At 40.5% G+C, this 12,368-nt stretch overlaps 1 protein-coding gene across 1 annotated transcript in view; it reads right to left on the reverse strand.

Annotated features, from left to right (window-relative positions):
• The window catches only part of FGF9 (fibroblast growth factor 9), a 40,647-nt gene that overhangs the window by 16,932 nt on the left and 11,347 nt on the right, over positions 1 to 12,368 (reverse strand). Inside the window, exon 2 of the mRNA XM_024580829.4 lies at positions 10,836 to 10,939. Within this exon, the coding sequence (XP_024436597.1) occupies positions 10,836 to 10,939 (104 nt within the window). The remainder of the gene's footprint in view (positions 1 to 10,835; positions 10,940 to 12,368) is intronic.

The raw sequence follows: 12,368 nt of genomic DNA on the forward strand, positions 1-12,368 counted from the left end.
TTCCCTTCTCTGGAAAATGAGGGTGTTGGACCAACAAATGTCTAAGGTCTCTTTTAGTATAAGATTCTAGTGATTCGGTTTTAGAAAATGGAAAGAAGAGCCACTCACAACAACTCTAGGACACATTGAACAGGAAATGGAAAAAGAAACTGCAGTGGAATTGGTCAACAGAGAAAATGCCCAAATAAAATGTGCTGTATCACTCACTCACTGGTGGGGCAGCCAATCAGAAATGTAGCCAAGGGAATGAGGTTGCTACTTCAGGGAACAAAGAAGTACAAGGAAGAAGATACCACTTTGGCACAAGGTACCCCTTCTCTTTCCTCCCTAGGAGACCATTAGGGCTGTCTCCTCCTGGGAGGTGTCTTGTCTACCACTTCTTTGCATTTGGGACCTGCCATTGTTCTCTTCCAACATGGCCCATTAATGAATGTGTACCTAACAACAAACCCTACCTCATGCTACCCTGCAAGGACTTACTTGAAAGAAACACAAAATCCTGTAAGAAAACAAAAAGTTAGTGATGTTAGAGAGCTCTCAAACCGGAGGGAAAGCTGGAAATATACACAAGGCATATAAAATGCAACTCCAAAGATACCAGAACTCCTGAATTTTTTAAGCACCCTCAGCCAATGCTCAAAGCCTCTCTGCACCTCCATTTGCCCAACACCCACAGAGAAATCCTAATAAAATCACAGGTAGATGAAGTTTGTTTCTAACATCCTACCCACTCTGTGGATCCTCAACTCCTAATTCCAACTGTATTTGTGTCTGCTCAGAATTGTCTGGAACCAAACACTTCCTCCCAACCCCCAATGCGTGATATGTAAATGACCCTGCTCTCTTAGAAAGTGATAAGGGCTGTCCTTCCCTTCTTCAATGCAATACCTAGTGACTGTGTCTAATTCTCTCAGGGCCCCTCTCTCTGCTGGAGCAGAATAGCCCACTTCCAATATTAATCAGGGCTGACAGCATTGACTAATAATTCCCTCCTCCAAGGCACAAAACTCATATGCTGACATAGGCCTTTTTTAAAACAGCCTTAACCTTGAAAAACCAATGCTGATGGTAGACATTTCAGGTGCTGTGAGAGTCTAGGGAGTTCACTAACATTTTAATATTAATAATAATAATCAAGAATCATGATGATCATAATCAGCAGCAGCAGCATCACAAAGTAAATTAAATACACCAAAATGCATTTCTTTAACTTAATAAAATCATATTGAGCTACATATGAGAATAAAGTATACAAAATTAATCTTGCCAAGACATGGAGACAATCTAAGTGTCCATGAATAGATGACTGAATAAAGAAGATGTGGTACATACACACAGTGGAATATTACTCAGCCATAAGAAAGGATGAAATATTGCCATTTCTGACAATATGGATGGATCTTGAGAATATCACACTAAGTGAATAAGTCAGACTGAAAAGAGCAAGAACCATATGATTTCACTCATATGTAGGATATTAAATAGAAAGCAACAAATGAACAAACAAACTCACAGACACAGAAAACGATATGGTGGTTACCAGAGGGAAAGAGGGTTGGGGGTAGATAATAAAGGGTAAAGGAGTCAAATATATGGTGACAGAAGGAGACTAGATTTGGGGCAATGTCACACAATGCAATATACAGAAGATGTACTATAGAATTACACACCTGAACTTACATAATGTTATTACCCAATGTCACCCCCAATAAATGCAATCTAAAATAAATGAAATTAATATTTATAAATAAGGCTTTATGGTTAACACTTTAAAATATAATTCAAGGGATGCCATATGTTGACCTGAAGAAAAAATTTTATTTTTGTAGACTATGTAATAAATCTTTATCTCAGAATTGAAACTGGCAAGAAACATAATTTCTGTGCCTCTCCCACCCAGAAAGGAGTCTCAGAGGGTGCACAGGACAGCTGTCCTATCATTGCCATAGTCACCCAGGAGGAACACCCAGGGAAAAGCCGGTACTGAGCAGGTACTGAACAGCTACAGTGAGCTAAGCCCCATACTAGTCACTTTATAATACCATAGTCTCTATCCTCACAGCAATGCTGCAATGTGGCTTCATCAGCCCTGTCTCATCGTCATAACTTAGCAAATTTGAGTAGGCTGCCTGAGTTTGCACAACTAGTGAGTGACAGGGCTAGGATTTTGAGCCTTGTGTTCCTACCACTCATGCTTTAACTCTATGTTCAACCACTACTGAATGCAAATATGGGTTTGACTACTGCATCAAAACAGAGCAAAGTGAAAATTAATTTGAAGGATAGAGAGGAAAAAACAATGCAAATCAGGAGAAAATGATCTGAAACACAGCAATTCATATGGGAAATGGACAGAAGGAGGGATGGAAGGGAAGGGAAGGGAAGGGGAAGGGGATGGGGAAGGAAGAAAAGGAAAGGGAAGGAAAGGAAAAGACCAGGAGAATAGAAAGAAACCTAGAACTGAAAGTGAACAGTAATTATGTGATAAGGTACAGTGTGATGAGGTAACTCAAATGGCAAAAATCTCTCCATGCAACAACAAGGCAAACACAGGGTGCCCCATAGGCACAAAGGTGTCTTTGCCATGACCTTGGCAAGTCTGTTCTTGGAATACTGCATTGAGCTTTGAGTACTTCATCACAAAGGAAAGGCAAATCGCATTGGCGATTTCAATGAAGAATTACAACAGCACAAAAAAGAGATTAAAAAAGGAGGGGATCAACTTATGTCAGGATTTGAAGCGTTTATAGAGAGGGCGAAGGAAGACAGCTCTGTGCCTGTCTCTCCCACTTAATGCTGTAACCCTGTAGTCCTCAGGGGAGCCCTCAACAGCAGGCGTGTCATGAATACAGACGGTTTTTCTCAGCACCTGTCAGTTTGCTGCTGAGGCCACAGACTGACTGAAACAAGATGATGTCTTTGCACAAGTACAAGTTGGTCCCTGACATTGTGGGACATGGGGATGACTGGCCAGGCCACTGCAGAAGCTGACCCCAGAGCAGTTACTCCCACTGAGGCTCAAGGGCACTTCCCAGGCCAGGACACAGCCACTTAAGCACCTTCCCTGATGGCAAGGGATAATGACAAGGGAGGATCCTCTGACTGTCAGCAGGATAGCCTCCAGCAGCAGCCTGGAGATATAGAAGCAGAGACAGGACCATGGTAGGAGAGGGGATGTAAAGAAAACATTCAGGAGACATCTAGCAGCCTATGTTTCCAAACCCTGCAGCAAAGCTGTCTTCTCTCTTGAGAATACCTACCTATTTTTCTACATCTCCTCTGTGAATAATCCTGATATTTTCTTCCACCCCTAGAACTAAGCTCCCTCCTCCAAACTCTCCAAGTCCCTTTCTGTATATAATAATCCTACGATAATATTTATCATACCAAATTATAATACCTGGTTTGCATGTCTGACTCCTCAACGAAGTTGCAAGTTCCTCTTGAATCAGTTCTAGGATCACCCACATGAGGAGGTAGAATTTGCATTTGTAGGAATGGTCCATTCCCATTATCATGGTAGTCCCATTCAATAGAGTCCACACGAACACTGAGTTAGAGAATACCAAACCACTGCTCCTGAGGAAAACACAGTTCCTGCCAGCCTCTCACCATAACATTTTTGTCCAATAATCAATATATAACTCTGGTTTACATGTGTTTCTGTTTAAGTTAATGTTGTTGATTCATTAACAATGAAGCTACAGCCAATAGCACTGGAATGTGCCTGAACAAAGCTAATCTAACACATGTATTTGCTCCATAAGACATATCACAGCCTCCTTGCTCTCAGGAACACCACACATCACTCTCAGCACAATGCTTGGAGGCATCTTAAACCACAAAACCACCAACATAAACACAAAAATGTAAAAAATGTGGTGCTAACTAGATCCTGAAAAGGACACCTGCTGACAGTGAGAGCTGGAACAATAAGGCAAGAGGTTGCCTTGATGGACCTCAGTTTGGAGAGTACCCACCAGGCAACTCATTTTTTTGTTTCTCTGCTCATGTTTGAAAATGACCACAAAAGTGCCACAAGGAATAATGTTAGGGTTACCAGCAAATTTTAGCAAGTAGAGAAACTGGCAAATACAAAATCTACAAATAATGAGGATTATCTCTATATCCAGCACCTACTATGTGTCATGTGTTCATAAGAGGTGACATCAACAATGCTTGCGGACTTTGTGAAAGAAAGTAAGCATAAGCATGCAAGTGAGTGAATGGAAGAGTGAGTGTGAGAGTGAATGGAATACTGACCAAGTGTGTGGGTGAGTGAATGGAAGACTAGTGGATGAGTGAATGTGCACGTGAGGGAATGAGGAGAATGAGTAAGTGAGTGTACAAGTGAATGAAGGAGTGAGTGAATGGAATAGTGACTAAAATAGAGCAAAGTGAAGAATGAGTGTGTGAGTGAGTGAGCAAGTACATGGATGTGTGAATCAAAGTGTGAATGCGTGAAAGAGTGACTACTGAGTACATCCTGATTCTGGATCAGGCTCCTAACAGATTTAATAGGAGGAACTGGGGAGAGGGTCCCCTTAAGAGGTGCAGGAAGCTGTGCAAGTAAAGGTCCACAAAATAGGCCATGGTAAGGAGCAGAGCAGGTTCTGTGGGACCTACAGTGTATTCTAAGGAAAGGGGCATCTGCAGAGGTAAAGTGAAGGACAAAAGAGGGAAAGTGGTCCCAGGAGCTCAGGAGTGCAGAAGATTGGAAGGGGCAGAAGTGGGGAGCACTAGGAGGCAGGGAGCCCATGGTCCTTGCATTCAAACTTACAAATTCACTAGATGTCATGGGTACAGCGAGGCTCAGGACAGGAAAACAGGGGTCTGCACAGACAGTAAACTTGATAAAGGAAATAATACCTCACAGACATGCTGCTCTTTCCAAATGTTTATATGGAAATTCACTTAAAAATGTTAATGAATTCACAGGAATTTTTGTCATAAGATATTTTTTCTATCAAAAGACACAAGTACAATTGCTATCATGTGGCACTCCCTGACACTTTTTATCAAAAATGAGCCATATATGCAAAATAATCAGGAATTACCCCGGTCTCTATATCCCCTCTTCTAGCCTCAAATACCTGTTCATAAACTAGATGCTTGTAAGCCACAGTCTGCCTGGTCTTCTTTTTACAGAAAATGAGAAATAGGAAATCTGGAATCCCACTGACAATATAGTCACATATTCAATATTTATTAAGTGCCAACAGCATGCAAGACATGGTTTAAAAACTGGCAGTTCCATGGAGAACAAAAGTGACCGCAACCTTACCTTCACAGACTCACTCTTTCTGTAATGGAATTCTATTAGAACTAGGCACCCACCGGGTTCCTCTGCAAGAACAGCTTCCCTAAGTGCCTGACTCAGAGCTTCCCAAAACCCCTTTCTCAGCTCTCCTCATCAGACCTCTTTGGCAGGGAGACTTTGAGCACACAGCAGTGTACAGCAGGGAAAATGACAACACCAAGGGCAAGAAGAAAGAGGAAGAGTTGGGATCATGTGTAAGAACTGTGCCCATCGGGAAGAACATTCTGCTCCAGAATTCCTGAGCCTGAAAAAAGACCATCACTGAGGATGTTACAGGGTGCCCAGAACATCCTCCTACCACCAAGGGGGTGATAGTCATCTACAGAGCTGTTAGTTATTAAAACTCAGTCCTTTGCAGAACTGTAAGATCTACAGACCTCAGCCCTATGACACACTGACCATACAACAAGGTCCACACCCATGTGTTTAATTAAGCATAAAAAGAAAACACAATGTGATTCTTCACAATCACATTCATTTCAATCCAATAAGCATTTATTGAGCACCTAGCAGGTACAGGGGGCATGGCTATGTTAGCAACATTAGGGAATACAGAAATACAACTAACTACACTGTACATAATACTGTTATATGAGTGACCATGAAAATATAGGCAGTCCTACAGGGGCCCAAAGGAAAACACCAGAACTGCTAAACAGAATAATAGGGATTCAAGTTAGGGGTATGTTGAAGGTTTTGCAGAAGAGCAACACTTTCATTGAATCTTAAAGAAAGAATCCTGCTTCATCAGGTAGAGAAGAGAAAGGCACACTAGAGAAAGGGGCTAACTTGACCACTTGTACAAATTAGACAGAATAATAAGTACACAACTCAAATTCCACAGGGAAAGAGGGTAAGAGATGGAACTGGCACAGTGTCTGCAACAGTATTGAGGGCATCACCAAAGAATAAGAGCCCTGTGGTCTAGATAGAGGCATAGGTAGACACTCTTCGCCTCTTTGTACAACCACAAAAAGAATTACAACTAAATCTCAAAACAAGTAACAGCCAGAACTACCAGAAAATTGAACTGTATGGAAGTCACACAACCAAGGATTTAAAGAAGTCACATTCATCCAGAAAGGTAGGAGGGGTGAAAATAGGGAGCCAGGGTGGAAAGGTGAGGAGACACAGTGTGGCACAGAGAGGCAGTAGTGGTAGCAGAACTGGCATGGGCAGTCCCACATTCATGTGTGGTAGACAAAAATTGGAAGGAATACCTTGGGAGCAAGTGATCCCAGCCCCAGGCCAGACCACACAGCCCAGGGTTCCAGCACTGGGAAAATAAATCCCCATTAACTTCTGGCTGTAAAGACCAGTGGGGGTTACAGCAGCAGAAGAAACCACCAGATTTTCAGTGAACTTCCCTTAAAGGGCCCACATGGTCTTAAAACATACACAAACCCACCCACTCTGGGATTCAACACCAGGGCAACAGCTGGCAGGGTGCCAGTCCCATACAGGGAGTGAGTGAAATGACTGGAAACAGGGCAAGTGCCTGGCAAACCCCCAGAAGCCGGGCAGCAGCACAGTCTCTTCTCTGAGCTGTCCCCCGACACAGAGTGGTGAAACAGGTTGCCCCAACCTGGAGATTACCTAAGGCTCTGCCCCACACAATTTACAGGTGCCTTTTACAGGGAGTCAAAGCAGCTCTACCTAATACACAGAAACAGATACAGTGAGGCTGCCAAATTGACAAGACAAAGAAATATGGCCCAAAAGAAAGCAAAGAAAAAAAAAACCAAACAAAGAAATAAATAAAACAGAGATAGCCAACCTATTGGATGCAGAGTTCAAAACACTGGTGATCAAGATGCTCTGGCAACTCAATGAGTGTGGCAAAAACATAAAGGAAGAAATGAAGGCTACACTAAGTGAAATAAGGAAAAGTCCAAAGGAAAACAACTGTGAAGGGAAGGAAGCTGAGATTTAAATCAATGATTTGGAACATGAGGAAGAAATAAACATTCAGCCAGAACAGAAAGAAAGAACAAGAATTCAAAAAAAATGAGGAGAGGCTTAGGAACCTCTGGGACATCTCCAAACACGCCAACATCCAAATCATAGGGGTGCCAGAAGGAGATGAGGAAGAGCAAGAAATTGAAAATTTATTTGGAAAAATAGTGAAAGAAAACTTCCCTAATTTAGTGAACAAAATAGACATACAAGTCCAGGAAACACAGAGAGTCCCAAACAAATAAAACCCAAAGAGGACCACACCAAGACACATCATAATTAAAATGCCAAAGGTTAAAGATAAAGACAGAATCTTAAAAGCAGCAAGAGAAAACCAGAGTTACCTACAAAAGAGTTCCCCTAAGACTATCAAGAAATTTCTCAAAAGAAACTTTGCAGGCAAGAAGTATTCCAAGTGGTAAAAAGCAAGGACCTACAACCTAGATTACTCTATCCAACAAAGCTATCATTTAGAATGGAAGGCCTGATAAAGTGCATCCCAGACAAGGTAAAGCTGAAGGAGTTCATCATCACCATTATTACATGAAACGTTGAAGGAACTTATTTAAGAAAAAAAGAAGATAAAAACTATGAACATTAAAAAAGCAAAAATGTACAACTATCCACAATTGAATCTAAAAACAAACAAACAAAGAAAACAACTGAAACAGGGCATTTGGAGGGTTATCAGCTGGAAGGGGAAGGGGGAGAATGGGGACAAAAGTGCAGGGATTAAAAAGCATAATTGATAGGTACAAAATAGACAGGGGGATGTTAAGAATAGTGTAAGAAATGGAGAAGCCAAAGAATTTACATGTACAACCCATGGACATGAACTAAGGGGGAGCACTGCTGTAGGGAAGGGGGTTACCGGGTTGAGGAGGGCAAGGGGGAAAAATTGAGACAACTGTAATAGCATAATCAATAAAATATACTTAAAATAGAAATTGAAAAGAAGAATGTGGACACTGGACTTTAAAGGCAAGTATGGGAAGGGGTCTGAGCTGAGGACACTCATCTCTGGATTGTGGAGGTAATTCTCCCATTGGTGTGGAGAATGAATTGGAGAAAGGAGAGGCAGCACACACTAAGCCACTTAAGATATTTTTCCACAAAAGAAACACAGTATGGAAATGCCTTGTCACACTTTCCTCTAAGCAGCACCCAAACCAGGGGACACTTGTGAGTAGGTATGCATTTCTCAAGCACAGAAGGAAGACGAGCATTTTTTGCCTTTTCTCAGGTTGTCCCCTTTGTTGTGATAGGACTGTCAGCTAGCCCTGTGGCTGTGTGGCCATATTGCTGTCAGGCAGAGGAGGTGAGAAGTCCACTCTTAGCCCCAACCTCTGTGGGCTCCAAAAATCCTAAACAAAGCTTTTGGGAATCACAGAAAACCTGCCAGAATGGGATTCTCCAACTTTCTGCCCCTGGCCACCTTTTCAGATACTTCTGTCACTGGTATTCACTGAGGGCCTGAGCCCTTACTCTGTCCCCAGCCTGTGCTACAGATGGAGCCACACAGACAGGAGGTTAGCTGGTTAAGAGGAGAGATGGGTAAGGTAGCCACTGAAAGAATCCAGAAGGAGAGACAAGGTTGAGCTCGGACAACAAATGTGAGGCCCCTGTGCTGAACACAAAGTTCCATTTGCTCCTTATCAACCAGCAAACCGAGGGGGCTGTCACACAGTCATATGGTCATGTGGTCACACAGTCACAGGGCCATTTCATCTAAAAGATGGGTCATCTTTCTAAGGGGCATGTTCTTGGAGAAGTATGCAAGGTGGTCGGTCCCCAGAGCAGGGGACAAATAGTCCAGTCTCCATTTGTGTTGACTCAGTCATTGCATCCTCGAAAAATGTTTACCTTAATATATGTTTATAAGCTAACACCTACGAACTATATACAATTTCAAAGTAATTTAATATGCACTGTTGAAATCCATACTCAAAAACATTTTTGGTGGTGGTATATAATTTCAAAAGTTTGGAGACTATTATGATAAACAATAGTCTCTGCCACCCAAAGGAGGTCAGATTATGTCCTACACACAAAAAGCATTTTATTGAGTTCAACTGTGCCTGACTTAAATCCACATTATATGCCCAAAGGGGAAAAAATTGAGGTGGGGACAAAAGGAGAATTATCACTTTATATTTAAAATTGAAAAGCTACCTTGCATCTTGTATGTTTGCACTTAAAATGTTAACAAAAATAATTTAAGAAATAAATGATTTTATCAAAACCAAGAAATATATTTAAAAAGGTAACTCAATCCTGTACTTAAAAACATATTTTAAAATAATCTATTCTCTCAAAGAAGCACTTTTTTAAATAACTTATCTTTCTAACAAAATCAGCCAAACCTCATTCAAATTTCACCAAGGCAGGAAAACCATCCTTGAGTCATTAAAAATGGTGTGTGCTATATTCAAATTAAATAGGCCATAACTTATTGTCATCTGGAGTTTTTGAGTGAAAGTTTGATACTATTTCCAAGCCCTGTACACACACACACACACACATACACACGTATGTAGACAGGAAAGGAGCTCTCTATAGAAAATTTCTCCTGATTGTATATGCATATGCCCTTCAGTCCTATTGATAGGGATCTCCAGAATTTCTCCCACCCTGAGCCTCTTTTAATTTTCACCTTTTTGTAGATTCTAATCCAAGTTCTCCTATGGCAGAGAATGTGGATTAAATTCCCATGTGATCATAATGGGAATGAAAAAGTAAAGGTTGATGTCATTAGAAGTTTTGCATTGAAAACTCAAGTTAGTGTACAGGGACTAATAATCTATTATTTATACTCATATGCTCAGCAAAAATGTTTTAAACATCCACTGTGTGCCATGCAATGTGTTTTATAAACTGTGCTAGCACCAGTAAAAAGACACAAAGATGTCAAGTCAGTCTTTCTTCTTAAAGCAGAAGCAGGGACACTGTCTCATCCACTGATGTCCCTGAGCACCTAGAACAGTGCCTGGAACCTGCAAGGTACCATAAATACTTCACTGCCTCCTACTGGCAGCTCACAACCACTGGAGATGAGAAGTGAGAGACAAAAACAAGAAACTCAATACTTGCAAATAATTACATTTATATTCTTCATACAAGAAAATCTGACAATAACTTCCATTTCCCTTCTGTCTCCATAGTGAAAATGTCATGTAGCTCAGAGAAAGCCCCCCTTCATGCTCTATTTTTAGTTTTAAACAATGATTAGCAAAGCTTGGGAGAAGATAATTTTAACTCATTTCGAAAATAACTCACATTCAATACAAGATGATAGGATTTTTCACACGTAGATTTTTTTATTTACTTGATAATGAAAATGGTTTGGCATATGAATAAAGCACTTTCTTAGAAACTCTGCTGTAGTGAAGATCTGGGGCTGGTATTTATTAATAAAAATGAAATGATTTGCCTCAAAAAAGTAAAAGCTCATACTCTCCTTCCCAAAAGACTCGGTTTCATCTAGGCTATAACAACCTAGAGAAAGTACATTCAAGACAGCATGAAACATAAAGGTTGTGAAATCTCTCACAGTACTTACTGATCCATACAGCTCCCCCTTCTCATTCATGCCAAGGTAGAGTCCACTGTCCACGCCTCGAATGCTGACAAGGCCCACAGCTATACTGATAAATTCCAGAATGCCTACAAGATAAAGGGCAGAAGACAAAGGACAGTCAGAGCACAGAGGATTTTAGAGTCTCAATGTCACCATAAGTTTCAAAGAGGACTGAGCCTAGCTCCCAACTGAGATAATCTCACACTCCTTGAGGAAGTGTCCTCTCTTAAAACCACTGCCTAGCCCTGGCCTGGATGATCATTTGGCTGCAGCATCATCCCGTGCACCAGAAGGTTGTGGGTTCAGTCCCTGGTCAGGGTGCAACAGGAGGCAGCCAATCTCTCTCTCGCCCTCTCTCTCTCTAACCTCTTCCTTTCTCTCTCTCTCTCTCTCTCAATAAACAAATCCTTGAGTGAGGATTAAAAGAAAACACTGCCTAAAAGAACTGACTTCTATAATAATAGGATACAATAATACTTATCAACACGATGTAGAACATTTTAAAAATAAAAAGCTAGTATTTACAGAGATAAGACAAGAAGTGATATGACATAAACCAGTGTATGTATTCTAATGAATCTAAAAGGTATAATTGAAAAAAGCATCCAGTTTTACTTCCAGTTGATAAAATGTGAAATTAAGCATTTGTGTATGGGCATAGATCAGAAAAAAATTCTACTCAGAGAATAGTCTTATGTCCCTCAAAATGAGGATGAGGTGCTAACTTGATTGGTTTATACAGAAAGTTATCCAGCTCTCTACTGTATATTGAGCTCCATCTGGAACACTAAAATAGCCTACACACATCCCAAATATTTCTGCTTAAACAAAATATTTATTTTTGCTGTAGTTATCTAAGCCTCACAGTAATTGTTAAGCAATTAAGACAGCACAATATTCTGGAAAAAATGCAGGTTTCACAAACACTCCTGATTTAAAATAGCCATGAAATACTATATCCCCAAAACAAATTAACATAATGACCTTCGTTTATTTCCTTCTTTCTACTTACTTACCTCACTAAGAATAAAAACACTAAGCTGGGCATAAACCCAGAATTTTATGGCCATACAACAGGAGCTTCAATTTCTCTAACTATATTGTTAACATGATTACCCAACAGTATATTTGGGACGACGCTAATATTACTTGTGCTTAGCTATTTTCTCAATTGTGTTATAAAGTGCTAGACTTTGTAAAGACCTTGCATTAATGCATACTAAATATTGAAGTTTTTTATCTTCAAATATTAAAAAATTTACTTACATTTTAGAGTTTAGAAAAAACTAAGAATAGCATTGGCCTATAGTTAGTCTCATGTGACTAATAAAAAAGCACTTACATGGATTTCTTTAAACAGTTAATTTTTCAACTCTCACACAAATAGACTGTGCTACAATGGAAAGAAGACATGACAAATACATGGTGATGGAAGAGAACCAGGCTTTGGGTGGGAGCACACAGTGGAATATACAGATGGTATGTTATAGAATTGTGCACCCGAAATCCATATAA

This window comes from Desmodus rotundus, chromosome 3, assembly GCF_022682495.2.
Source record: "Desmodus rotundus isolate HL8 chromosome 3, HLdesRot8A.1, whole genome shotgun sequence".
Classification (NCBI taxonomy): Eukaryota; Metazoa; Chordata; class Mammalia; order Chiroptera; family Phyllostomidae; genus Desmodus; species Desmodus rotundus.